This window comes from Clinocottus analis, unplaced genomic scaffold, assembly GCF_023055335.1.
Source record: "Clinocottus analis isolate CAN_PGR_092001 unplaced genomic scaffold, fCliAna1.0.p SCAF_9, whole genome shotgun sequence".
In the NCBI taxonomy this organism is placed as follows: Eukaryota; Metazoa; Chordata; class Actinopteri; order Perciformes; family Cottidae; genus Clinocottus; species Clinocottus analis.
This window is the reverse complement of record NW_027176251.1, coordinates 5,954,271-5,981,445: the sequence shown is the minus strand read 5'-3', so window position 1 is coordinate 5,981,445 and position 27,175 is coordinate 5,954,271. Positions and strand designations below refer to the sequence as shown.

The 27,175-nt window shown below is 43.3% G+C and overlaps 2 protein-coding genes across 2 annotated transcripts; one reads left to right on the top strand and one right to left on the bottom strand.

Annotated features, from left to right (window-relative positions):
* The first annotated feature begins 21 nt into the window (after positions 1–21).
* itga10 (integrin, alpha 10) lies at positions 22–21,972 on the top strand. The gene is made up of 30 exons (XM_068569725.1): positions 22–30; positions 4,713–4,894; positions 5,011–5,120; positions 5,211–5,296; positions 6,970–7,084; positions 7,201–7,328; positions 7,892–8,040; positions 12,624–12,774; positions 14,973–15,138; positions 15,899–15,972; positions 16,058–16,202; positions 16,893–17,041; positions 17,171–17,314; positions 17,447–17,653; positions 17,748–17,878; positions 18,564–18,730; positions 18,888–19,030; positions 19,123–19,233; positions 19,329–19,414; positions 19,527–19,668; positions 19,772–19,864; positions 19,979–20,055; positions 20,183–20,272; positions 20,370–20,454; positions 20,643–20,753; positions 20,828–20,935; positions 21,024–21,137; positions 21,229–21,324; positions 21,412–21,525; positions 21,613–21,972. Exons 1-30 carry the CDS (start codon positions 22–24, stop codon positions 21,664–21,666), a joined length of 3,537 nt encoding a protein of 1,178 aa, XP_068425826.1. The 3' UTR covers positions 21,667–21,972.
* On the bottom strand, positions 21,907–27,159 carry polr3c (polymerase (RNA) III (DNA directed) polypeptide C). Its single transcript, XM_068569419.1, has 13 exons — positions 27,024–27,159; positions 25,969–26,115; positions 25,222–25,486; positions 24,632–24,933; positions 24,386–24,490; positions 24,115–24,288; positions 23,969–24,020; positions 23,781–23,841; positions 23,547–23,697; positions 22,859–22,960; positions 22,686–22,735; positions 22,418–22,567; positions 21,907–22,309 (listed from the first exon to the last, which is right to left on the bottom strand). The coding sequence occupies exons 2-13, from the start codon at positions 26,113–26,115 to the stop codon at positions 22,228–22,230; spliced, it is 1,641 nt and encodes a 546-aa protein (XP_068425520.1). The 5' UTR covers positions 27,024–27,159; the 3' UTR covers positions 21,907–22,227.
* Between the last annotated feature and the right edge of the window lie 16 nt (positions 27,160–27,175).

Below are 27,175 nucleotides of genomic sequence, written 5' to 3'. Positions count from 1 at the left end.
CATTATCAGGTTAAATCAAGCATGGGCACGGTAATTGTTTCCCCCTATTTTTTAAATTCTGCAACCTTTGATGTAAGTTGTACTCTAGCTTATGTGACCTGAGTGTAAGTGTTGCTGCATGTGTCATACAGGAGGAGCATGTTGGTGAGGGAGTATGTGTGTAATGTTAATGCTTTCAGCAGAGCGCCCCTGATGTGGACAACAGGCCTGTTACACTGTTATGCTTTACTGAGATGTTGAACACATCTGTGTGTGTGTGTGTGTGTGTGTGTGTGTGTGTGTGTTCTTCCTACATGCTTGCCATTATTCTCTCCGCTTTCTTCTTGTGTTTTTGTACTCTCCCATCATTTGTTGACTTTCATTCCTACTCCCCCTCCTCTCCCACCCCCATTCCCCACGAGAGGGTGACAGAGATGAGAACAGAACGTGAGCGAGATAATGGAGAGAAAACCTGTGAAAGGGGGTGAGAAGAGGTGAAGGGTGAGGAGGGGGAGTGTACGGGAAACATCGTGAGTCGGTTTGATAAAGATGGTAGAAACAGACGGTCGAGCAGACATCTCCGCTGTAAGACATTTCACAGAGATAAGTCAGGGATGTAAATGGAAGAACCAGAGGAACAGACAAGGAGAAAAGGTCATTTGCATATGCTAGTCCAATTAAAACCACATACATCAGTGTCTCTGCATGCTGCTGTAAGTGCTGGCATGTATCATCTAAGACGAGGTATCAAGTTCACTTTATGTGACCATACACAGGATACTGCACGATCACAGCCATACACATCATATTTCACCAGCAGCAGTAGCGCCCAAAGCCGTGCGTGTGGTTGAAATCTGGGCCGAGTTCGCCTTGATAAATGTTTACTGTGCCAGTTGTCATGGTGACGGGTGGTCAGACGGGCTGCGGTGCAGTGTCATATATAAAACCCAATGAAATGGGAACCAGAGGCGGGAAGACAGGACAGGGAAAACAGGGAACGATGGTACAGTTTTGTGGGTTGTGAAGGGAGGGGGCGCCGTGTGGTATTGTGTGTGTTTTAGGAGAGGGGGTAAAAGAAAGGAGCAATTTATGGTTTATGAGAGAATGAGTGAAATAGGAGGATGACAGAGAAAATCAGTAGCAGGGGTTTTTATCGAGGGGCCAAGTTTGTTGTGGAAAGCAATTTGTAATTAGAGAGGGTGGTGGACGTCGCCACCAGAAGAAAGAGAAACATTTTACTACACTGTGGATAAAAGCATGGTGGGATAGAGTATTAGCGAATAACAAAGACTCGATGGAAAGATTTGTATTCATTTTGGCCATGAATACGTAAGATTTAGTATCAAGAAATGAATCCGTCCTTGCATTAGCATGTTCCCATCGGTGAAGTGCATTAAGCATCTGTGTAGAATAAGGTAGATGGCTGAATCTCAAAGCCACTGGAGGTTTGGACGTTGAAACATTGGAAGCTCACTCAGATCTGCAAGATCAGCAGAACCCAGACTTACGAGTCCACAGCTTGAGGAGGCGCTGTACGGCGCAAGCACAGCAATGCTTTGAGATAACTTCTAATGTTGGCCTGCTAACATAATGAATGACCGTACTAACATGATGTTAAGCAGGTTTAATGTCTACCATGTTCAAAATCTTAGCTCGCTAACTTCAAAATAGCACTGTAATACAGCTGAAGACGATGGGATTGCCATTTTGAATGCAGGTGTTTGGTCATAATTCAAAGTAAAGATTGGTTGTTAAAACATTGAACTCAAAACCACAAGTGAACAACATCAGGACAAAACGATAAATCCTTTCGGGAACATTGAAGTCTGGAGCAAACTGGTGGACCAATCAGCAAAACGACATTGCCATCCTTCGAGTCACGCTTAAAAAACCCACGCAATTGCAACTTCATGTCCGGTGAGTAAATCTGACTATGAGAAAAAGAAGAAACTTGGCTGAAAATGCAAGGGAAATATACAGGGGAAACATCTGTAGAAGAGAAGATGAAAGTGCAGGTAGAAGAAACAACAGAATGTGAGAACGGCAGGAGCAGAGATGGAAGAGAAACATTGAGCATATCTAGTTTCCTTCTCAAAACCAAGTGGAATCCCCCTCTGATTGGCCTGGCCGAGGTAACTGTCTGTGTATGTCAGTGTGTATTTGTGGGGAAGTATCTGTTCGTGAGCTGGTGGGTAATCACGGCAGCAGTGTTCTGGTCTTGTTCCCCATCTGGACTACTTTTCTGAACCTGCACAGTAGGATGGTTACTGTTCAAGCTAAATTACATGTCAACTCTTATTTTATTTAGAAATCTCCTGAAACAAAACATCATTATCCAACACACCCTTTCTCCAGGGCTACATATAACCTGTAGGTGCTCAAGTGTGACAAGTCAAATACTAACTGTCAACTGTCACAGCTTTTGTTTCTGAGACTGAAACTACTAGGCTATGCGATGATGCTCTGTAATTTAGATGGAATTGTGTTTATAAAGGAAAAAGAAAGGAGAGTTTGTTCCCTGTCAGCCACTGACAACTTCAGCTAGCACATTTGCTTAAACAGAGAAGAAAGCTGCTGTTGCATGCAGCGTGCATTCAAATAGGCTACTTCGCTAACATTGCACCTTGAACTTTAATCCTCTTGCGCATATATCCACTGCGCATAGGATTGTGGGTCAGAATAGCCAGAAAAGCATGCTGGCAAGGACAGCCTTTTTTGTGTGTACTGCATTTGAGATGCAATGTGTTGGGACACATTAAATCTTGTTCTGGCATAAGATACAGCATATTGGACCGCATAGTAAATATACATCCATCAGTTTTATCTTAACACAAGCAGGACACAAGCAAACATGTAACAGAACTTAAAACAAAAGACGGAGACAAACTGATTAAGAACAAAGAAACACGGCACGTATTAATAGAGACGGACTAATAGGGGTGAGAACAGATGATGAGCAGAAGGTCAGGTGACTGCAGAGCTAGTGAGGAACAGGTGGAAATTACACAAAGACAGGAAGTGATTTGAAACAAGAGCGGAGGGGAGTAATATACAAAACATGAATGAAGGACATGAAATAGATGAAAAAAATGACCTTACAGCAGGGGAGATTATGACATTATCCATTTTATATCTACTATTTATGGTTCATGTACTGTTTTAAAAGATCACCTAGCTAAGTGACAGACTATAGACACTGGAGACAACCTCAGACCTGATGTCGGAAACATAACTGACAACTGAGGAGTTGCACAACTTGTTTAATTCAGAATTACATTATTGTCTTCAGGTAACTTGTAATACCTGGATGCACCAAGTTATAATAAATGAATTGACTATGTAAAGATATGTTGTCTAATATTCATTTTTTTATTCTAAAGGTCAGATCAGTTAACCCTTGTTTCATCTGTTCATTCAGTTTCACTCTGATTAGCAAGGTAAACATTTAATCTAGGCGTGTGTTATCTACCTTTTAAGTATTTGGGGCGTTGAAAAAACATATTTAAACGTTCCCTTTCAGACTGAAAACACAAGATGTGTGTGTGTGTGTGTGTGTGTGTGTGTGCGTGTGTGTGTGTGTGTGTGTGTGTGTGTGTGTGTGTGTGTGTGTGTGTGTGTGTTTCATTTTGCCAGTTGGAGCATGTTTTCATGCTTCACCTAAATGTTCACAACTCAGTGAACTGACTACTGGGTTGTTTCTCTCTGTCTTCTCCGTGTCTCCCTCACCTCTCTCTCGTTGAATGAAGGCCCGGCTTGTGTGTTACAACAGGGGGCTTACTATACTCCATAGTTTTTCTAACCCACACCCTTCCCTGCCTTGCCGCTTCTCTTTTCTCCCCCTTTCCCCTCAGACTGAACTCCTTTTTCCTCAGAGGTTGCCTTTGCTCACTCTGTTTATTCGTTTTTTCAGCCCCCCCTTCTCTCTCCCTCGAATCCACTCTCCCAGGGCCAAGGGGAGCAATAATAATCTGACTTTATACTGTACAGTTGTGTACACACTCCAAGTTTTGCATATTTTTCATTCATTCTAGCGGATAATCAATGTCCTTTATGTCAACTTGTAATCTTAATGCCGTAACGCAAAAGTCTCCATCACATTATGAAATGTGTGTCAATTTCTTGTCAAGAGTTAGAGAAGATTGACACCGCTCCATTGTTTTTACAGTAAATATGAAGTTACTACAAAGTTAGCTCATAACCCACCGTAACATTTGTCATTGTTAAGCTGTGTATTAATTCCTCCATATAGTGGCCTGAAGCATCGGGTTTTCAGTTTGCCTGTCTTAACATTTGTTTGTACACAAAATCTCAGGAATGCCTTCAGCTAATTTCTTCAAATTTGACACAAACATCCATTTGGACTCACACATGAACTGATACAAATCTTTTGGGCAAAAGTTAAGGTGATGTGAGCCAACAAAACCATTCATTAGCCTCAAGAACTGAAATGATAATTAGGCAAGTGTATACTAGTATTAAAAATATGACATTTTGGACAGACAAGGATGTAAACTGTAACTTGGTAGAGGCATACAACTGCGAGGCGGTAATGATAGTTTTTACTTATTAAACAAACAAGAGATTGCTTGTTAGATTGTGATGCTTCAGATATGCTGGAAGGCAGATTTTGTTGCATTTGGACAAATCAAGGCAAGGTGTTTCCCCCTGGTTCCAGCTGTTATGCTGAGCTAGCAAGCTACTGGCTGTGGTCTGGAGTTTAAGGGAATATTTAGGGAGGTTACGTCAATTCCAAAATACAATTCATGTCATCTGTGTATTCATCTTTTCTGTTATTTCTCTCAGGGTTGTGTCAGTGTTTCAACATAGATGTAAAGCGTCCGCGCATCTTCACCGGTCCAGAGGACGCTCTGTTTGGCTTCTCTGTTTTACAACATGAAGCAGACGGAGAGAAATCGTACGTTTGTGTGAATATGGAATGAAGAAAGAGCAACAAATAATCAACCTTTCATAATTCATGAACAGCAAGGATGTACAGTGAATGTTTTGATGATAAATGACATTCTGTTGAAGGATGCTGGTCGGCGCTCCCTGGGACGGGCCGCCCGACAACAGGAAAGGAGATGTGTACAAGTGCATCGTCGGAGAAGAGTTGAACTCAAACTGCAGCAAAGTGAATCTCGGTGAGAGAAACAAATATCCGTAACAACTCAACTCTCCCTGCTTTTTTTCCCCAAATCCTACAATAACGTGGTCTGTCTTTCTTTTTTCAGGTGAGGCTCTCCAGAATGTTTCTAAAAACCTGAGAAATTCTCACCTGGGGATGACACTGACTCCAGAATCCCCGGATGGCTTCCTGGTATGTGGTTTCAACACTGAGAAACAAGACTTATTTTTGCTTTGTGGGCATTTGGTTGCGTTTGAGAGGCTGAAGGGATGTGGTCAGACCAGCTTCTGTTTGCTCGACACATGTGAATGAATCATCTCTGCTGGTGGGTTTATCACTTGACTTTAGATGTGACCATGTGCGGTTCACCGATCCCCACCTTCCTAGATACCTTTTTGGAGATTCATATGCGCATTTGCAAAGTCAAACTCACTGAGACTGAGTTGGTGGACTGAACGACACAAAACAGTGTAATTACTGTAATTATGCAGGTTTTGCAGCTACGCTTCCTCTGACTAATTTGTGTTCTATTTTTGCGAGATTTTAGATACCGTTTTGAGACTAATGTTGTTTTTGTTCTCAAGAAAAAGTTGATTCTCAGATCAATCAAGTGCAAGTCCTCATTTTTTGTGTGACATAAAAGGTTCCCTGTATGGTATTCACAGCATATGGAGGCAGCTGGTGGCTGAGGCTCCAGTTTTGAGCACGCAAGCAAGCAGAAATGTGTATGTGTGTGTGTGTGTGTGTGTGTGTGTGTGTGTGTGTGTGTGTGTGTGTGTGTGTGTGTGTGTGTGTAGATAGTGTCTAACATGTTAAGCAAGGTTTTTACTGTTGCTCTGGGTGTGGAGTCGAGTACAGTTCATGAACGCCATCCAGCTTAACCCACACTAATGTGCGTGTGTGTGTGTGTGTGTGTGAGGGGGGGTATGTGTGTGTGTGTGTGTGTGTGTGTGTGTGTTTATCTTAACCCCAGTGGTCAGGTCTATAACAGGATCGGAATGCGTCTCTGGCCCTTTGTTAATGACAGACCGACCAAAAGCCAAAGCACCTCTCTCGCTTTCCTCCGTCCTCTCCCTCCTTCCTTTCTCTCATCCATCTCTCCATCCCTTTCCCTCTGCCTGTCTGAGCGCCGCAGGAGAAACCCATTCATAATGACAGGGCGAGCAAAACCAGGATGTTTCTCTTTCTCTAGTTCTCCCCCATCTTACCCCACTCTCGGTCTCTTTCTTTTGTCTCTCTGCTGTATGCATGAGTTTCTCTTTTATCTTCTCTTTCCGCACTTCCCCCCCTTATCCCTCCCCCTTGGTGTAAAAGCCAAATAAATGGCACGCTTTGAAGACAGAAATATTTTTATACGACGCACCCCCTCCCCACACTCCTCATTCACCGCCCTACACACAATCAGATTTAAATTGCTTTACTGGTCTGGTGTTCCAGCTCTGTTGGACCACTCATGACAAGAGCGCAAACACATCAACAACTGTCGTCCTCTCTCTGCCTCTCCCTCATTTCTCTGCGTACCAAACCACAGTATTGTAGTTTTTCCATGACTTATTCCCTCTCATGACTTGTTTTCTTTTTGTTCCCCGTCTGTCCTAGTTTAGCCTTTTTTGTGTGTCTCTTCAGTCACCCGACCCTTTTTGTCGACGTGTTTAAACCTTTTGATAACGACTAAAAAAAACACCTCAACGTGTGGTGAGCGGAACACAAACACTTGAAAATATAAACTGTTCAAATTGACTGTAGCTGCTCCTGAAATTGCTTCACCTGTGAGACAGATGCTGATGTGTTTCTATGTGTGTGTGTGTGTGTGTGTGTGTGTGTGTGTGTGTGTGTGTGTGTGTGTGTGTGTGTGTATTTGGCAGGCATGTGCCCCTCTGTGGTCTCAGGAGTGTGGTACGTCTATGTTCAGCACTGGCATCTGTGCCTCTGTCAGCGACAACCTAGAACCGAGAGAGACCATCGCTCCAACAGCGCAAAGTAACCACACATTACACACACACACACACACATTTAGGCAGAGAAACATACTGCGCAGGCCCGCTCTAGCCAACTATTTCTTTCTTCTTCTTTTTTTTTACTTCCACATGTGGCAGGGTGCTCCACATACATGGACATTGTGATCGTGCTGGACGGCTCCAACAGCATCTACCCCTGGTACGAGGTCCAGAATTTCCTCAGCAACATCCTCAGCAAGTTCCACATAAGCTTGGACCAGATGCAGGTAAAAGTGCACGTCAATGTTTATTAGCACTGCCTATAAATATTATTTACATTAGTAATGGAAACTTGTGGGTTTGAATTTGATTGAGTCTCCCACTTAAATCTCTGGAACCCCTTAGCTGTTGACCAAAAGAGTAACACAAGCTCGTCCCTCGAGTGGAACCATGCGCGGAGTGACAGAGGAACCAGTTTGGCAAATATTGCCAGAATGGATCGCTTCAGTAATGTCAAGGGACGTAAGCAGAGCTAGCTTGAGGTCGAGGAGGAATGGAAGTTGGGGGACAAGGGGACGGCGGGAGCTAAACAACGAGAGGAGGGAGGGGGTTTGGGTTTTGAAATGGGAGGATAAGGGTAGCCGGCATAGTGAGGTGAAGAGGAAATACCTCTGGTTTTTGAATGGATTCAAAAATTCCCCAAGAGCGCTGTTTGCTTTAAGAACAAATTGGTACTTAAAGAGACAGTTCACCCGACAAACAAGAGTCTCAGATGTTGCTTTCCACAACGATGTGCCAGCACAACCATAAACATGTGGCATTGTTGAAATACTTGTGTGTGCACACTCAGGTCGGTATACTGCAGTACGGCGAGGTAGCAGTCCACGAGTGGTCTCTGAAGGACTACCAGACCACACAGGAGGTGGTGGAGGCCGCCAAGAACATCAGCAGACAGGAGGGACGAGAGACGCGCACAGCATACGCCATCCACACCGCCTGGTAGGCCTGTCAATCACTGTTACTTCACTCTCATTGGCTGATGCTCTTTGTACTAAAACATTCGGTAGATCTGGCTGGCCAACTGGAAACTGCCTCGATGTTTAGATTTTGGTACGACATTGTTAGTTGTTTTTTTAAATATATCACTGTATAATTTGTAGTTAGGGTGACGATCAGGCCTGTTTATTTCTGTTTATTTACCTGTTCTTTATGAGACTCTGCAGGATCCCATCAGGCGGATTTTGATGCACGGCGAACTGATATAATATCAGACAAAGGCTTTGTTCAAAATAGCATCGTAATGTACTGCATACTATATAGGCGTACTCAATCAGCCAATTGCCAACAAATTGAATAATCAAGTATGCCTTCACCATCAGACTGCTTCCACCGAAGTATTCTCAAGCACAAGGAATCACATGACTGACCCGCCGGCCAGCAGCTCCGTCACATCCTAAAAACATTGCAAGACGTTTCCAAACTGATAAACTGCCCACATCATTTTTTTTGCATCAAACATATAAAACTTAATAAAGGGACATGTTAACAGCTTTATATCTCACATTATTGACGGCCTGGTCTCAGAGCACCAAGATGCAATGCATTGTGGGGCAGTTGAGTATTTGCAATAAACTTAACCCTTAACCCAAACTCAGAAATTCTTGCTAACGTAGTAAACATGTCTGACTTACACAAAATCCACACACTATGCAGGGGAATGTACGACATCCTCAATTTTATGCATACTGAGAAAGAAGTCGCTCATAGTGACATTCCACAAATAATAATAACAATAATAATAATAAATCATCAAGTCATCTTTCAGCTCATTGTTTTGCTCATTGCACACGTTTCCAGCTAGAGCGAGCAGCTGTTACCAGCAAAACAGTCTCACACACACCCACACATGCCACTTGCCCAGCAGACAAACAACGTGACGGACTCGCTGCAGAGCGTTTAGCCGCTCATACCAGAATGTTGTTGCACTTTGCACTTGGTGGAGACCAAAAACAGAGCTGAAAGGGAAATGAATCAATGTTTCTTGATAATGTATGGGGCAATCACTAGTTATTGAGCAGATATAAATGATACAACCCTGACAAGATGTGCAGACCATCTTTAAAATACTCTCCTTTAATAAAATGTATTGTTGCCTAGTTTCTCGTCATAAATGTTCTTTGTGGAAGTTTAGGGTATTTAAGATGGTAACCCGAGTCTAGAGAAACAGCTCTATATGTTGAGGGTCAGTGAAAACCTCTTGGTCTGAAAATATCTCTTTCTTTTGAAAATAAAATTCCTGCTTTATTAAATACCCACATGGAGCACCACACCCAGACCCCATGTGTGGCCACAGCTTTCTTTTTGGGATGTGTGTGTCTTGGAGAGGTGTTCTACTTCTACACACACACACACACACACACACACACACACACACACACACACACACACACACACACACACACACACACACACACACACACAGGTAATTGGGTAATTGGAGAGTTCCTGTTTTTTGTGTTCCATTTAAAGGTAAAAGTTGGAGAAGTGCAGGAGGAACGTTTAAAAGGTGAACAGCAGTGACTGAAAAATGGAGCCGGTAAAATAGTAATTTTATCTTTTGATCTCACTGCCCTTTCCTGCCTTGTTAGACGGTGAAAACACACATTGGAACAGTTTCCATCACACCATCTTTTCAAGTTTGTGTCTGTCACTGTAAAGAAATCAAGCCGGGGTCACAGTTTTTAAAATCATTTTTAATTAATTTGATATCAATATAAGGTCTCATGTTTTGACTTACACACACATACAGCACATACTCCTGCTCACACACACACACACACACACACACACAGATGGACAGATAGCAGAGCTCTGCAGGAAAGTGACGGGGTAGAAAAACAGTGGGATTGGCTGAGCTGGACTTGTGGGCTGCTGGCTCAGCACGGCTGCAGGTGTGGCACAGCCTGGTCAGACAAGTAGTACTATACAGCTGTAAAAATACACACTCTTATACTTACAGTACACACATACACCAACACACTTATTAGAGGCTCACACCATACACTCAAATTCACATGCACATATTGTATTTCTATTCTCACGGGGGCTCACAGGACGGCGTTCATCCCTTGGACCCCCGGACCTCAACTTTGACCCTAGACCCTGCATATTTGACCTTTAAGCTTTATCCCAAACCTTATTATAAACTTAACCCTTAACCCAAGCTCTTAGCTGACATATAGCTGACTGGAAGAACATAATGATTTTATTTTTGTGCAGACAATCGGTACACACATGCAGAGCTGCAGCTTTAAGCCTCCAGACTGTGAGGATTTGACTAAGACCAGACCTGCTTGAGTCTTGGCTATCTGGCACATCGTGGTTTAATTGGCTCAGTCGAGTCAGTTGAAATAAAACCCACCAAATCGTCTATGTAACTCGATAAGTGAATGCTATCAAAGTGTAGAGTTAAATGGGGATAATCAATCAAAGGCTAAACAAACTCAAGAACAGTTTGCAAAACAATGAATCTCCAAACACGATAAAAGGGGAAATGAGGGCATCAAAACTATGATGAGCTTCAGCTTCTTCTCAGCTGCTGCAGCTGATTTATCTCATTTCTTCTGTTCCATTATCACAGTTTTTAGGACATTTTAATGTGATTTTGGTTTTTACTCTAAACTTGAGTAACTGGTGATTAATAGTATGCCTATTTAAGTAAAATAATAATGTCTCGATTTTAAAAAGATACTCAAAAAGATACAAGTATACAAAAGGAAACATTGTTAGTAACAAGAATGTAGTTTGTAACTTCCAACCCTGTGACCCTGTTTTTATACTTTGTTCTTAGTTCACATTAAACAAACAGGATGTAACGTGTTAATTAGAGAGCAGGAGAGCGAGTAGGTATATTTTGGACCTATTAGAAAAAGCCAGGCAAGCAGTCCTCTTGTTTCAGCTAAGGACTGTTGGGTGTAGCTTCATATTTAAACATACAGACATCACAGTGCTATGATCTTCTCATCCAAATAAAGGCAAAAAAGCAAAATAGTGCATTCATTTCAAAAGACACGGCCTCAGCTTTTTTTTTTTATAAAAGAACGTTGATAATGCAGTTGTAAAAAAAGAAAACCGTGCGTGAGTTGAGCTGCCAATACATACATGTTTATGTAAATGGGAAGAGTACAAGTTGCTTTGAGTCTGCTTGCAGTGTGACGTCGACATGTAAATGCCAGTAATGGTTTGAATGCAAAGTAGATGACAGACCGATGCATGAACATAAAACCCTGTACAATTGGATTAGCCACTGATTTTTATGTTGCTCCACCCGTCTGAGACGCTCCCGCTCATCCACACACATACACAAGTACACACACAGACACACACAGACCGCTGGGCCATGTCATTACCACACTGCTGTGACTCCATAAAATGGCTTATAAATACAACCAGGCCTCTCAATTAGCGCCACTCACTTTCTATCCTCTTTTATCTCCCCGTCTCATCTCCATGTTTCTTTTTTCCAAGTGTTTCTATGCTTCCCTCATTTACTTTGTATTCTCCCTTCCCTCCTTACCTGTTATGTCGGTCTTGTCACGTTTGTTCTCTCCCTCTCTTCTACCACTTTACTTCTCCCTTCCTTGTATAATTCGCTCTTTCCCACCAGTGTTATTTAACTGGATGCGTCACACGATCCCATCGCCACATCAGAGCAGATTTTGAACTACTCAGTTGTAATATTTGGCTCTGTATATTTTATTACTTTTAATTTGTATTCCAAACCCTTTTCTCTTCCTTCGAGTTCACTTTTCTCTGTTCCTCTGCATTTTCTCGTGCTATTTTTCCAGACTAATTATTACTTGTTTGCCGTTTCTTGTCTCTCAGTTTTTCACTCATCTATTTGTACCTCTGTTATTTTTCTTGCACACTGTTTTCTCCTCTCTGCTCCCTATGTAATTTGCAGACTGCATAAGGGAAACGGTTGTTTTTAACTCTGAGTTTCTTGCGGCTGACCACAATGTTATATTTAGACAAGGGCTGGAGTTAGGCCTGAAAATGACTGAGTTCACTCGGCGTGACTACTCTCCTCAGTTTGTGTGTGTGTGTGTGTGTGTGTGTGTTGGTCTGAGGCTTACCAACCCTATTCAACGCTTGAATCAGGTCCCACTGAGAACAGGTTTCTGGAGACAAACAGGGTGCGGCGTGGGTCTGTTCGTGTGTTTGTCATTTAGGTTTCCTCTCTGTATCATGGCACAACAGGATGGGAATGCACAGATGCGGTCGCTGTGTGCAATGACACGTGCACACTGCATGCTATGACCGATTGACTGGCAGCAAAAGTATGTGTGCCAAATATGACTAATATAGTTGTGGTACGCTTGTAATTTGGATTTTTTATAGATTATATAAACCTGACTTGATGGGAAGCAACTTAAATTCAATCTCTCAGAGTTTTACTGGCTATTTATTTTCTAATAAAGCACGTGAGACTTTCCTTTTATTTTGCATTGTTTGTCCAGATTCAGCATAATTTCAGCTGGATGCGATTCTTTATCTCAGTCGGTCCCTTTCCTTCTTTGCAGCACTGAGGCGTTCAGTCCAGAGCGTGGAGCGAGGGAAGGCGCCACCAAGGTGATGATCGTCGTGACGGATGGAGAGTCACATGACGGCGAGGAGCTACAAGACGCTCTGATCGAGTGCATAGACAGAAACATCACCAGATACGCCATCGCTGTGAGTACCTCTCATCTAGTCCAATCGGTCATTCTGCTTCAAGGACCTGCAAACATAAAAGTGTCTCGTGACGCTCAAAATGTAGGCTTGTGAGCTTTCAACAATCAGGGAAACCATTGTGGGACGCAAACAAACAACTAACCTAAATTTGGGTGTATGAGCATCCCTGACATTCTTCACACATTGTGTGTGTGAAAGTGGTGCAGTGACCATATGAACCCTCAAGCAACCACACAACACCACCACCACCACCCCAAAAATAACATGGCTCTACATTAACAGATTGAAATAGCCATGCTGGATCTAAAACCGCCCCACCCAACCCCTCCACACATGGTGGTGGCATGGTTTTAGTGTCGCAGGGACAGACAGACTCTCGTGGTAGAACTGAACCTCCAGACTGATAATAGAGCTCGACGAAAAATTCTGAACTAGCGTGATTGCGATTTTACCGTAACGGGGACATGAACGTGTGTGCCACATTTCATGGCAATCCATCCATCAGTTAAGACATTGAACTAAAAACCGTGTCCACGTCCTGGTAGCGCGAGTGGAAAAGTCAAAGTATCATCAAAGTCAGTAGGATTCACTGTCTGAAGCAGTGTTTTTCAACCTTTCTTGAGCCGCGGCACATTTTATTTTTTACAACAAATGAATCCTGCGGCACACCAACAACCCTAAAAAGTTACAAAATGTCACATTGTTGCACAATACAGCATATATGGTAGGTAATTATGGTGCTACCTACTGGCATGGACGAGCATTAAATTACCTGGCCAGCCACCATTTTGCAGGCTCAGACAATTCAACGATGGAAAATTATTTGATGAAAATCATTAATATTAAGTGAAATTGGACATTTTCCCACAACACAATGACGATCTCTCACGGCACACTGGTTGAAAATCACTGGTCTGGAGAACATGAATATTTATAACAAATATAAAGGCCATAAATCCAGTATAGTCGTTGAGATATTTCCCTCTGGACCAAAGTGGTAGACAGGCACGCAGAAGCACGATGCCGTCCCTATTCAACAGCAACCGTCACTCTGGACAATCCACAGAAACAACAACACTATTCTTACATGTGCACGACATAAAGTTAGGTCAGCAAACATTTAATTTGAGATAGACGGCCAAAGATAGAGAGTCACGGTTTGGGGAGAGCAGAAATTGTTTACGCAGCTTTTTATACAAAAAGAAACAAACAAAACTGGATGAAGAAAACAGGAGAGAACGCGGTCGTTTGTGGTCAAGTGTTTGTCCAAAAAGTTACAGCGATGACAGGTAAGGCCTACGGTGTGTGAGTGTGTGTACGTGCATGCGCGCGCGCATGTGTGTGTGTGTGTGTGTGTGTGTGTGTATGAAGGACAGAGCTTTCAAAACATGAGCCTCGTCACTGCAGACTGTGTTTCATAGATCAGTTCAGGTCAGGGGCTGGAAGTGTGTGTTTGTAGGGGCCATTTATCTTCATACACACTTCTATTAATATATTCAAATTTCCAAGTCCCTTGAATCTGGAAATGTGCTTTAAATTGAACACAAATTCTTCTTTTCTGTCTTCATTCTTCTCTTTCAGCGGTTGGCAGCCTGAGTGGAATTTATACGATCTTAATATACATATTTCTACGTCGGCTCTCTACACACTACACCCCTCTCCATCCTCTACCCTTTGAAAACAGAGGATTTCCTTAGTGTGCTGGGCAGCTGAAGTCACAGGGGAGATTCTTGGGTTTGGTTTCTCGTATGGAATTTTTCTCATTTGTACTTCAGGCGTTAAGCCATCGACCACTGCTGCTACAGTATATCTTCTGCATCAGTCATCTCCTCTCCAGGCCTGCGCTCCTCATTTACAAACCTCTCGTGGCAACCATTTCCTTAAATTCTCATGTTTTCCAGTCAACTTGTTGCCTTTAGATATTGTTTGATTACCAGTAGATTACTCAGGCGATGACGTGTGTTTATATTCATTTTATTTACAGTAAAATCCTGCAGCTCCAGGTTACGTGTGTGCTACTTCCCTCTGACTTCTTCACTGTCCCTTCAGAAACCTGGAGAAGAGTTTGCTCTGATACATGCCAAAGTGTCTGTGCATGTGTTCTGTTTTTGTTGCGTTCCCCCCCCACACTCTTTTCCCTGCTTTCAGCTTAATCCATCATCTTTTTCCCTCTCTCGTTCTCTCCCGCTGGCCTCTAGGTTCTCGGTCATTACATCCGTCGGCAGCAGGACCCAGAGACGTTCATTAAAGAGATCAAGTCCATCGCCAGCGACCCTGAAGAGAAATACTTTTTTAATGTGACCGATGAAGCGGCGCTCAATGACATCGTGGATGCCCTGGGAGATCGCATCTTCACCCTGGAAGGTTTGTGATGCCAGAAGGGAGATTTTGATGGTATCAAAGATGCAAAGGGGAAAAAGTTTATCCGTTGTGTCATATAATGACATGTACTGCCTTAGCTGTTTGTCACACAATTAAAACAACAATTAGTCTTTTATTGTAAATAAGACAGACACAGACACACACACACACACACACACACACACATGCACGCGCACACGCGCACACACACACACACACACACACACACACACACACACACACACACACACACACACACTTTGTCTGATGGTCTTTTTGAAAGGTTCAATATGTCCATCCATCCATTTTCATCCGCTGAAACAAAGACACAGGCACACACACACACACACACACACACACACACACACACACACACACACTTGAAAAGTAACACTGTCACATTGATCAACATGCTTTAATAAAATAGAGTGCCGTCTCCAATCAGCATGATGTAACATCAACTAAAAGTAGAGATAGACGAGACAGAAGTGGAGAAAGAATATTTAAGAGGGTGGAAGAAAGTGTCTTTCACAATAGTCGCTGCAACATGAGAGGAAGGCCGATAAAAAGCGACACCACCCTTCAATGTTCAGTGAAATCAGAGAGGAAGGGACGGGAGGAGAGGAAAGGGTGAGGCGTGTCTGTCACCTGTGCTCCTCGGGGTGTGGGAAAGTGCTACTGAGGCCATCTAGATCAGATCCCGAGAGGGAGAGGAAGGAAGGAGATGTGTAGAGAATACTGACCTGCTCTCTCTACCCTTCAGGCACACTGGGCTACAACGAGAGCTCGTTCCACATGGAGATGTCTCAGATCGGCTTCTCAACACACACGCTGGATGTGAGTCCAGGAGCTGATAATCTGTGGGTGTGAAGTGCATGAGCTTTACTTGTGTGTCTCATCAATGCCCCGCTCCCTTCTTCAGGATGGCATACTGTTTGGGATGGTGGGCGCCTACGACTGGGACGGTGGAGTGTTGAAGGAAGGGACCAATGGCCGCGTCATGCCGCCCAGGGAGGCTTTTGAGAGCGAGTTTCCACTGGAGCTTAAAAATCATGCTGCTTATTTAGGTATAACCACATATCTCATCACTGAACATGACACCAAAAGGACTATCCTCGTGGTGTTTCCATGTTAATGACTTCCTTTCACAGATTATTGTGTTATTGTGTGGTGTTGCTTGGACTGATTCTTCCAGGATCAACTTCATTCCAAACCAATGCTATTAGTAGAAAAATCTATATGTCTCCTCTGCGTTTGAGTTTCAGGATTGCTTGTGATGAAACTAATAACACTGCTACTTGTTATGCAGCTACTGCCCAACACTGGAAACAGATTCCATTACACTAAAGCAATGTTAAATACATGTTGTTTTAATAAGTAATGGTGAATATTTTTGATTCCAAACAAGATCTGCTTGTTTATCATCACCCCACCCCCCAAAGCCTGAGCACCAGAAAGCTTTTCCTCCTTCCCCCCCCTGCTCGTAAATGAACTGCTGCTCTGAAACCAACTCTCAAATCACATAAGTCAGAGGTCCTTTCACCAGCACATGAAAACACACACTGCCCTCAGAGTAGGCTGAAGTCAGCCCACACTTTTAATAACAGCATGGACGTGTACTATGATGTAACCATTGACAGAAAAACACGGCCGAACCACTTGAATCAAGGACATTTTTGTGAAGTTGCGTGTCGACAACACCAGCAGGACTCTTGTGTTACATGATGTACAAATAATTGTATCATGTGTGTTTCCAGGTTACACAGTGTCCTCTGTGATAGTCGGTGACTGGAAGAGGCTGTATGTGGCTGGTGCTCCTCGATTCAAACACAAAGGCAAAGTCATCCTGTTTGAACTCAGCGATGAGGGCGACGTCAACATCGTGCAGGCTCTCAATGGAGAACAGGTAAAGCTTTCCTCAATCCTTCTGCCATTTCTATTTGTTTGTTCATAAGATATGTTCTCATTTAAAAGAGAGTGAAGCAAGGGCTCCACCTAGTGGCGGTGAACTGAGAGAGCATGTCTCTGTCTGTAGATTGGATCTTACTATGGCAGTGAGGTGTGTGGGCTGGATGTCGACCAGGACGGCATCACTGATGTCCTTCTGGTTGCAGCTCCAATGTACCTGGGCTCAGGCAACAAGGAGACCGGTAGAGTTTACATCTACACACTCAGTGGGGTAAGACAGACGTGGCGCTGATCATTCTTCTCCGGATGTATTATTATTACACATAAGATTCATCAAACTCTTATGTTTCCATAACAATTTCTCAAATGCCTGATGTATCCAGTTTCCTTTCCTTTCTCCCAGGAGGAGGTGTTTGTGTCTAACGGTACTCTGAAGTCTGAGGACAAGTCACAGGACGCCAGGTTCGGCTACGCAATGGCAGCCGTTTCTGACCTCAACCACGATGGCTTCACTGACCTGCTGGTTGGAGCACCGCTGGAGGATGAGCACAGTGGGGCCCTTTACGTCTACCACGGAGATGGTATTTACGTCCTACAAAATTACAAGCAGGTACTTGTTGTTTGCCTCCAATTACATTTTCACTGGTGCATTTCAGGATTCAATCAAACTGATGATTTTTTTTCTGCCTCTCTCGTCCTCTTAGCGTATTTCAGGGTCATCGATTTCCCCCTCCCTGCAGTATTTTGGCCGCAGTGTGAGTGCTCGGTTGGATTTGGATGGCGATGAGCTCATAGACTTGGCAGTTGGAGCACAGGGCAACGCTGTACTGCTCAGGTGAGACAGAAGGGAGGGAAGGGCATTGCCAGATCAGATTTCTGTTTTATAGCTGTAGGCACTGGGAGATAATGACGGTAAACAACACACTAAATGCACCCCTTATAAATGTGCTGCAGGGATGACGTGTTTTTAGAGACAAACACGGAAGTTAATATCACAATGGTTCCCTTAACAAAATATCAATAGGATTTTTGGATTACTGCAGAAAATGAGCTCCATTGCAAACATGAGTTTTACGATACTTTTTCACTCCCATTTTCATAATTTTTTGATTGTTTTCAACATAAATGCAATAGTCAGAAGTAAAAGGCTCACCACCACGGTTGCATGAGCATGAGTATGCACAACGAGGCTGTAAAAGCAGACTTGGAATGATGACGTTTTATAGTTTTATTTCGCCACGTGTTAGCAATCGCCTCTTTCTAGACACTAAAAAGCTTCAAAATTCAGGAGAAGGGTATGTACCCATGTATTTAATATCATGGAACAAAAGTGATAGAGTTAAAACTCTTCAGCTTGTGTAAACCAAACACTCCTCTAACCCAAAACCCATTGACTTTGAGACAAGGGTCCTTCAATTATGCAAACTAATTTCCACGTTTTAGGACTTTGAATTATCAAAATGTTGTAGCGTCCCATGGCTAAAACATGAATCATCTTTTATCATTCACTGAATCTCCAGCTCTCGAAGCATCGTCCAGATCAACGTGAGTCTGTCCTTCCAGCCTCACTCCATTAACGTCATTCAGAAGACCTGCCAGAGGGGAGGCAGAGAGTCCGCCTGTCTCATTGCCACTGCCTGCTTCACAACCGTGTCCCGCTCCCCTGGACCGCACAGCAACAGCTTCGGTACAGCACTTGATATTTTACCCTCACTCATCCTTATAACGAGGATGTTAAGTGCTGTGAATTGGCCTGACACATAATAATTACAATGGGTCTTTTTTCCAACACTCACCATCTGTCCTCGCCACAGATTGGTCCTAATTACCTGCTCTCTCTTCAGATCTGTGGGTGTCGGCCATGTTGGATGACAGGAAGTTGTCTGCGAGGGCGCTGTTTGACGAGAGCTCCCACCGGCAGACCCAGCTGGCAGTCCGAGTTCACATAGGACAAACTCTCTGCTACAGACTGCCCTTCCATGTCTATGTGAGAGTTACACACATCAACCACGAGTGACATTACAACAATGTGATGACTTTATTTCGATCGCTCACATTTGTTTTCCGTCATTGTTGCAGGACACGGCCGATTACATCCGTCCAATTAGCTTCTCGCTGCAGTTTAAGATCAATAATACAGACAGCGGTCCAGTGTTGGATGAAGGCTGGCCAACAACTGTCAAGAAATTTGTGAGTGGTTTTGATTTTTAGCTTACTCATTGTATTACATTTCCTCCCTCTGCTCTCCATCAAACACGCTTGCCTCTCCACTGACACCTCTCCAGATCCAGTTCTTTAAAGATTGTGGTGAGGATGACGTGTGCACAACAGACCTGGTGCTACAGGCTCATATGGACATCTCTGGGACAAGGTACAGATTGGAGATATTCCTCGTATTCTCATTTCTTTCCACGTCATTTTGGCAACATCAGGTATCTACTCGGTTGTTGGGTTTCAGTGAGTTTCCATCGTTTCCTCCACAGACAGAAGCCTTATGTGATCCGCAGCCCTCGTAGGCGTATGGCGGTGGAGGTGCAGCTTCAGAACAGACTGGAAAACGCCTACAACACCAGCCTGACGCTGCACTATTCACGCAACCTGCACTTCTCCAGCCTCAGCATTAGGGTAGGCCACAATGCCAACACATGCAGAACCACCGTACACAGATATACACACCACCAACAAACTAACGCACACATCCCGTTTCTCGCTTTTCCTCATCATGTAGGAGGATGCCCACTTCAAGATTGAGTGTACAGCACTTGGTGCCAACAGCCACTCGTGTAACGTCAGCTATCCGGTATTCCGCTCCCAGTCAAAAGTATGTCCATAGAGAGGAAATAGATTGCATCACTCTCTCGGCCCACTCCTACTTCACTTCCTCCAGGTGAAATGTGTCACTTCAGCAGGCTTTTTTTCCTTCTTTTTTTCCAAGGTTAATTTCATGTTGGAGTTTGAATTCAGCTGCACATCTCTACACAGTCGAGTGCAGATGAAGCTTCACGCTGCCAGGTAACTGACTAAAGCAGCAAGTCAACACACACACACACACACAGTTCACATACTGAAAACCTCTATAAACATGTTTTCTTTCTGTAAAAAGCGCCGTAGTTTTTGTAACTCTCTGGTTCTTTTCCAGTGACAGTGTCGAGAGAGAGGATACTTGGGGGGATAACAGTGTTCAGCTGCAGAGTTTTGTTCAGTATGAACCAGATTTGTTTGTTAGCAGGTATGTTTGCGCAGCATATTGTTTGCGATTTTCAACGAGAAGATAGTTTAGCTACTTTAAATATTCATGCATCAACCTTTTTTTCCCCTTTGTGCAGTGACTCTAATTTGAACCGATATGAGGTCCACCCAACTCGGACAGTGTCGGAGGCAATTGGGCCAGAATTCTACACTCACCTCAGGGTAAAGCTATGATCACATGCTCTGTTTGATGAACTTCAATGCAACCCATGGTGTCAAAGCTCAAATTTCTAGACAAGTTTCTGAGATATTGTAATGACTAAAATGGGACCGAGAGACAGACAGACTGCAGAGGATGCACAAAAACGAAACAAGGCCGAATTAGAGCATCGTTTTGTTTGTGCTTTTAGCTGCAGAACCTCGGCTGTTACTCGGTGAGTAATCTGGAGCTGAGGCTGCATCTGCCCTCTGTGGCTGCAGGAGACAGTGTCTTCATGACCGTCACAGATGTCTCGCACAATGTGAGTAGTGCTGCTTTGTGAGTGTTTGCATCTCTCTTTTAGATCATATCTGACAGATTATATTTGCCCCGTAGGCCACAGGGGTGAACTGCAGTGTGCTGAGTGATCTGGCCCAGCTGAAGGCCCGACAGAGAGATGTACGCTCCCTTCATCCCGAAGACATGATGCAGAATGACATACTGGTGAGGCCTCTGGTAGCACAGCAGCTGCTGCACACTGAGCAACATCAGTCCACAAGTAAACGTGCATGTTTATGTCCATGTTTTTTAGAACTGCAGCAGATCATGGTGCACGGAGATTGTGTGTGAAGTGCAGCAGCTTCTAAAAGGGCAGATTGCCGCCATTCGCGTCAGTCGCAGAGTTCATGATGACTTTTTCAGAAAAGTGAGTTACACAACCGCACGCAGAGTCACTTCAGCCTAAATATTTTCGCCCTATGAAACACTGGTCACCACTTCTGTTTCTCTTTTTGTAGGCCAAATATAAGTCACTGAAGATAATAGCTGCCTATCGCCTCTCAGCTCAGGAAACTAACCTCATTACTCTGGGCACGGGAACAGTCTGGAGGGAGGTATGACGACTGTGGCAGGATTTTGAGAGGCAGAATGAAAGTGGACTTTTCTTTCTCCAATCTCTCCCTTCATCTATTTATCTCTAGACTGTATTGGAGGTGCTAAAGGGCCGGGCTATTCCCATCTCGCTGTGGATTCTGATAGGTAGCATAATTGGTGGTTTGCTGCTACTGGCGCTCATCATCTTCATTCTCTGGAAGGTATTCTCATGTTATATTTGCCTTGAAATATCTTCAGGAAAATGGAGTGTCCTGTGGACAGAATATCAATCTCTTATCTCTCGTCAGATGGGATTCTTCGCACGCAAACAGAGAGGAGAGGATGAGAACCATGAGGACTGAGTCCAACTTTTGCTGCCATGACAACAGTCATTTTGCCATCACGACTACCACATGGGCCGAGTCCACCTTTTACCGGGCACAGAGACATTTTGGACTCGATACACAAATGCAACAGGGACCTCCGGGACCAAAAGAGAGAGCGAGAGAGAGGGTCCAACGGAAATGCACTACCCACTATTTCCAGGGTTGGGAGCACTTATGTAAATAATCTTTTTCTAATTTTAAGGAAAAACCAAAGTGTATTAAACCACAATTCTTTTATTTAATATACAGACATCTTCATGGTTTTACATATCAAACATTCACTTTGTCCCATGTTTGTCTTTCTGTTTGTTCTTTAGTGAAATTAAAACTGTTGAAAAGAAGTATTCTCATGCTCAATTTATTAATTTGCTGATGCGTGAAATAAAAACAAGCAAAGTAATATATTCAAATTTGACTGCACTGCAAACTGAATCAATCCAGTCATATAAACTATAAAACAGCCATACTTGACAGCATTCATACACAAAACGTAATGGAGAAAATCTTCAAAAGTACAATGTTTGAGTTGTAATGCCCTCAACTTGGGGACGCTGTGGAGGTGACGTAGGACTCTATAAGAAAGATGGTTTCATCTACCTGGTTCTCTGCTGAATCTAACCTGGAGGGGAAGAGAGCGGTCGTGAGAGTTGCCACCAACAGAACAAAGACGAGGTTCAATATTGTCACCAGTAGAAAAGGGAGTTGTAGTTTTGTTTCGTGCACTTACTTGTTGATGTGAACCCGTAAGGCATCCAGCTGTTGCTTTTCAGGAGCAGTGATCATCTCCTCGACCTCCGTCAGCTGCTCGGGCTCGGCCCCGCTGGCCTGCAGAGATGCCAGAATGGCCTCGATTCGCTGGGATTTCTCCAGCAGACGCCTGTCAGTCAAACAGAAAACCGATCAAACATTGATCTTTGACACCGTGTGTGAGCCAGACAGCTCTTCAGAGTCCATCATGTGATATGATCTTGATTTCCTGGGCATGAGGAACTCACTTGCTCTCTTTGGTCTCAAACAGGCGTCGCTCTATAAGGTTGGCGACTGTCTGCAAGAGAAAAATGTCAAGAACAAAAACACTAGGCAAAACCAAACAACATTTAAAAGACAAAAAAGCATGTAATTTGTAGTCCTCTATGCAGAAGGTTAACGCCATGTTCATTGTTTTTACCTTGTAGCAGTTCTGAAGCAGCATTCTCGCTGTCGGGAGCTGGTTGACGGTGTAAAGATAGAAAGTACGAGAGGGAGCAAAGTCAGGAGTCTTTGGAATTTCCTGAAGAATAAGAATAAATGTCATGGCTGTTTAGAGAGAATGAGTAGTTGGATTAAAATAATAACTGGGGATGCTCCCTGGAATGTCATGACACAAATTAATCTAAATGTGCCCATTCAAATCATCAATGTCTCAGTGTCACTGCCAAATGGTTACTTTTCTTTGATTATTCCTGCGCCATTGTCCACAGAGACGCAGAATGAAGCTACAGTCCTTTAGAAGTAAGGTTTTTAAAATATCATATTCATTTAGTGTATCTTCAAAAAGTAAGCCAAAATAATTTTCTGAGTAGGTTTTTGGATCAGGTTGTTTTATTTATTATGTCAATAGACTAAGAAAATTGTCTTAAAGAGACTTTGTATATTTACATCCATCACAGTGGTCTGTGTGTCCTCTCTTTCATTTGGTCAAAGTTACAAATCATCTGTGGCAACAGTTTAGAGGATGTGCTTTAGAAGCTCTTCCACGTTGTATTTAAGTGTTTTTTGCAGGAATGAAGAGGAAAAGCAGTCAACAGTCCATCATCTGAAATGCATTGATGCAAAGAAGGGCATCCTAAAAGCCTCCTCACATGTTAAGCTTGTACCTGCAGCTGGACCAGATCCTGAGAAAGCAGCGTGTAGAGCATGTCTTTGGCCTCTTTGGCTGGAATCATTGCAAAATCCTCCACCTGCTTCTGCTCCAGATGACGTTTCCGTAGCAACAGGCGGAAGATGCGCGCTGATCTGGAGCCAAACCTAATGATAGAGTTAAAAGTGATGAAGAATGATTTCCAGATGAAAGGGTGATCACATGTATAGACGATTAAGAACACACTTACCGCTCCTGTACGACTGACTCAAGCGTGGCTCGAGCCAGATTGGCCAGCGCTCTGTGCAGATATGAGAGGCGAGTTAAGAAAAGCTTCCATGCCGTGTCTTTCCAAATTAAAAAAAAAAAAAAAGGTACAAAACATGTGTGTTGGTTCTCGACAACATGCTTATGAGCCTCTGCATCAAAAAAGGATACTGACGACGAACATCCCTCCTCCACTTTCACCAGTCTTCCCCACAAACTCCATCTAGGAAATGAAAAAGGACAAGGAGATCAATTTACATTTTTCAGATTAAATTGAAGATTTAAAAAAATGGCTGGTGCCTTTGCAGAGGTCATACCGGGTCATCAACCAGTAGCGTGAGGTACTGGTCTAAGATGGGTCTGAGGATGTTGTAGCTGGTTGGGATGGACCTGAAGATCTCGTTGGCCGAGAGAGGCTTCGTACAAGAGGCTGTGGGCGACGTCGTCACCTCACTCATCCTCAGCATAGTTCTCACTATCTCACTGCTCGTCTAGGTTATAAAGATTCAGTTATTTAGAAAGACAATCATTATAACCATAAACAACTTTTTTCTTGTATTATTACTCTTCCTTAAGTAATAACCTGACCTGATCCAATTTGTTGGCTACAGCACTGACGATGGCCTGGTCTCTGAAGTGGAGATGGAACCTCTCAAAATTGACCTGCCAGCAAATCCCCTCATCACCATGAGTCTGAGCATTAGAGATACACAGAGGGATAGATGGTCACACAAACAAACAAGGAAGGCATTATATGTAAGAGAGAGGGAAAAGAAGAGGTAATTTGAGTTTTAAAAGTACAGTAAATGTGTAAAAAGTGTAACTAACACTCACCTGTGAATCTAGTTTAGCCTTCTTTGCATTCCTTTGGTCCTCTCCATCCTCACTGCTGAGTTGGCGTTTGCCTCGCCCTAAAAGTGTCACGTGAGGCACCTTGTAGCAGTCGGGGAAGCTCTCTGGCGTGGGCACAGCAGTGCTAACAGGGGTAGCTGGGGTACCAGGCGTTGCAGGGGTAGATGGAGTGGCACTGGCTGATGTTCCCGCTCCCACCATCGTGGGGCAGCGCTGAAGAAAATGGGTCTCCACCAGTTTGGAGAAGGCAGAAGACACTTCACTGTAATCCATGCAGCGACCCTCTGGAATGACAGGGACAATACAAATTGCTGTTGTTTCTTTGATGTCGAATTCAATCTACATAGATAATAACATTCTAAATTAAGTTTAAGTTGTGATGCATTTTGCTTATTAACATCCTGCCTGGTTTCCACAAAGGCTGCCAATTGACAATTTAGATTTTAACTCTGATAACTGCCAAGCTAGTATTGAGTAATAAACCCAAAGTTAGGCTTCAAAAAATGGCTTAAAAAAACTGCGGGAGAAGCTGCTAGTTAGCCTTTGATCAATACAGATACTGAGATACTGACCCTCCATGTTCTGTGTGAGGCGGTCGGCGACTGTCTTAACTGTGCTACTCATGGTCAAGTGACCTCTCTGTAGTAACTCCTCTATGATTAGCTCTCCGGTGTCGCCGTACAGGGTTTTGGCAGTGTAGATGTAACGCGGGTATCTCAGAATTCTCAGAATCCAATCACAGCTGGTCCGATACTCTGTAGGGCTCCCAGGTCCTTTACGGCCTGAGCTGAACACACAGGCCCCATGCTGCACGAGCACACACAAGGACTTCTTCACCTGTAACGAGACAGAAAGGAGGGCGAAGAGGTGCTTTACCTTCAGGATTCTCTTCACATGCACACAAAATAATAATAATCCTAATAAAATGAAGGTAGAAAATGTATTTGTATAATGTACGTAACGTATTAGCATATTGTGCCACTCTTATTGCTCCAATAAACTCAGTAAACAGCACTTTTTTTCTACATGGTGCCGTTTCACTTGTCAATGTGTTAATGTAATCATGTTTCTGGAGCACAAGTCATGTGAAAAGATATTAGAATTTTGCATTCAAACAGATGATGCAAAAAAAACAACTAATCCATGTAAACACACTGTAAATTATGGCACCAATAAAACCGGAAAGGCTGGACTGCTGAACACTATTTGAAAATGCTGAGAATCAGTGTATAGAATATTGTATACAACATGTGTAATTATGTCTCCATAGTGTGAAGTAGAGAGTAACAGCCTTGAAACAGAAAGGGTAGGAGTGGTACCAGGTCCAGTGGGAGGCCAGTCTCATGAATGATGGTTCTTAAATTCTGTGCTCCACCTCTGAGCAGGTGGCTTCCCACTTTCTCCACCACTTCTCCAAAATGCTCCCGCAGCAGGAGACCACACAGACGCACCTCCTGGGCAGTCATCTGCACAGAAAAACACACACAGATGAAGAAAGGTTTCACGTATAGACTCCCTACACACTTTACAATACAACCTATATTAAGCACCTATTTCATATATACAACAATCAGGCCAGGCTTAGCTTGACCTTTACCGATACTAAAGCCCTAATTAAAAGGGCCTAATAGCTTGCCAAGTAAACGGTCACTGAACAAAAAGGATTAAAAATAAAACTTCTACAATTATGTCATAATTGCAAGGAATTTGACTATTTTACCCTAACCCAAACAAACAGGGAAGGAACTATCTTTTTTTTTATTACTATTATCAATTGTATAGACTTGCATACACCTTTTTCACTGCAGTACAGGTGTTACTATTAACAATTCACAATGGCTCTGCTTCATTAAACTGTTCCAGTAAACTTAATGTAGGCACTATACTAAATAAAAGAGTGCTTCATCAAGGCATCAACGATGATTAAGAGACTTGTTTTCGATTACAAAACTTGGTAATTAAAAGTTACCAGCGTTCTTGAGTTCAACTATGCCCGTTCCCCATACTTATTTGTTCTAATCTAGTCTATTAATAAGTGTATTACTTGAATGCCAATAGAAACAGAAGGCTGATGGGTGCGCGCGCGCACGCACACACACACACACACACACACACACACACACACACACACACACGCACACACACACACACACACACACACACACAAACACTGACAATAGCCAGCAGTTCAGCAATAGATAGCTTGACTAAATTTAAAAACATAATAAGTAAGTAAGCTTATCTCTACAATCACACGGACGTTGCTGCGCAGACAGCAAAGCAACTGCAACATTAGAAAGCGCTCCCTAGTTAACGGCTAATATTTACACTTTGTCATCCACAAAGTCTGATACTTCCGTATTTTCTCACACACCTTTCTGACAGACAAGTTTCAGCACACAGGTAAAATCCTTGCGTTGAGCATCCCACTGAAAGTCAAATAGATCCACGCGGCTTCTCGTAGACAAACCACAGCAGACGACGCACGAGCACTTCCGCTGTTCAGCTTCGCTTGTTTGGATTGGC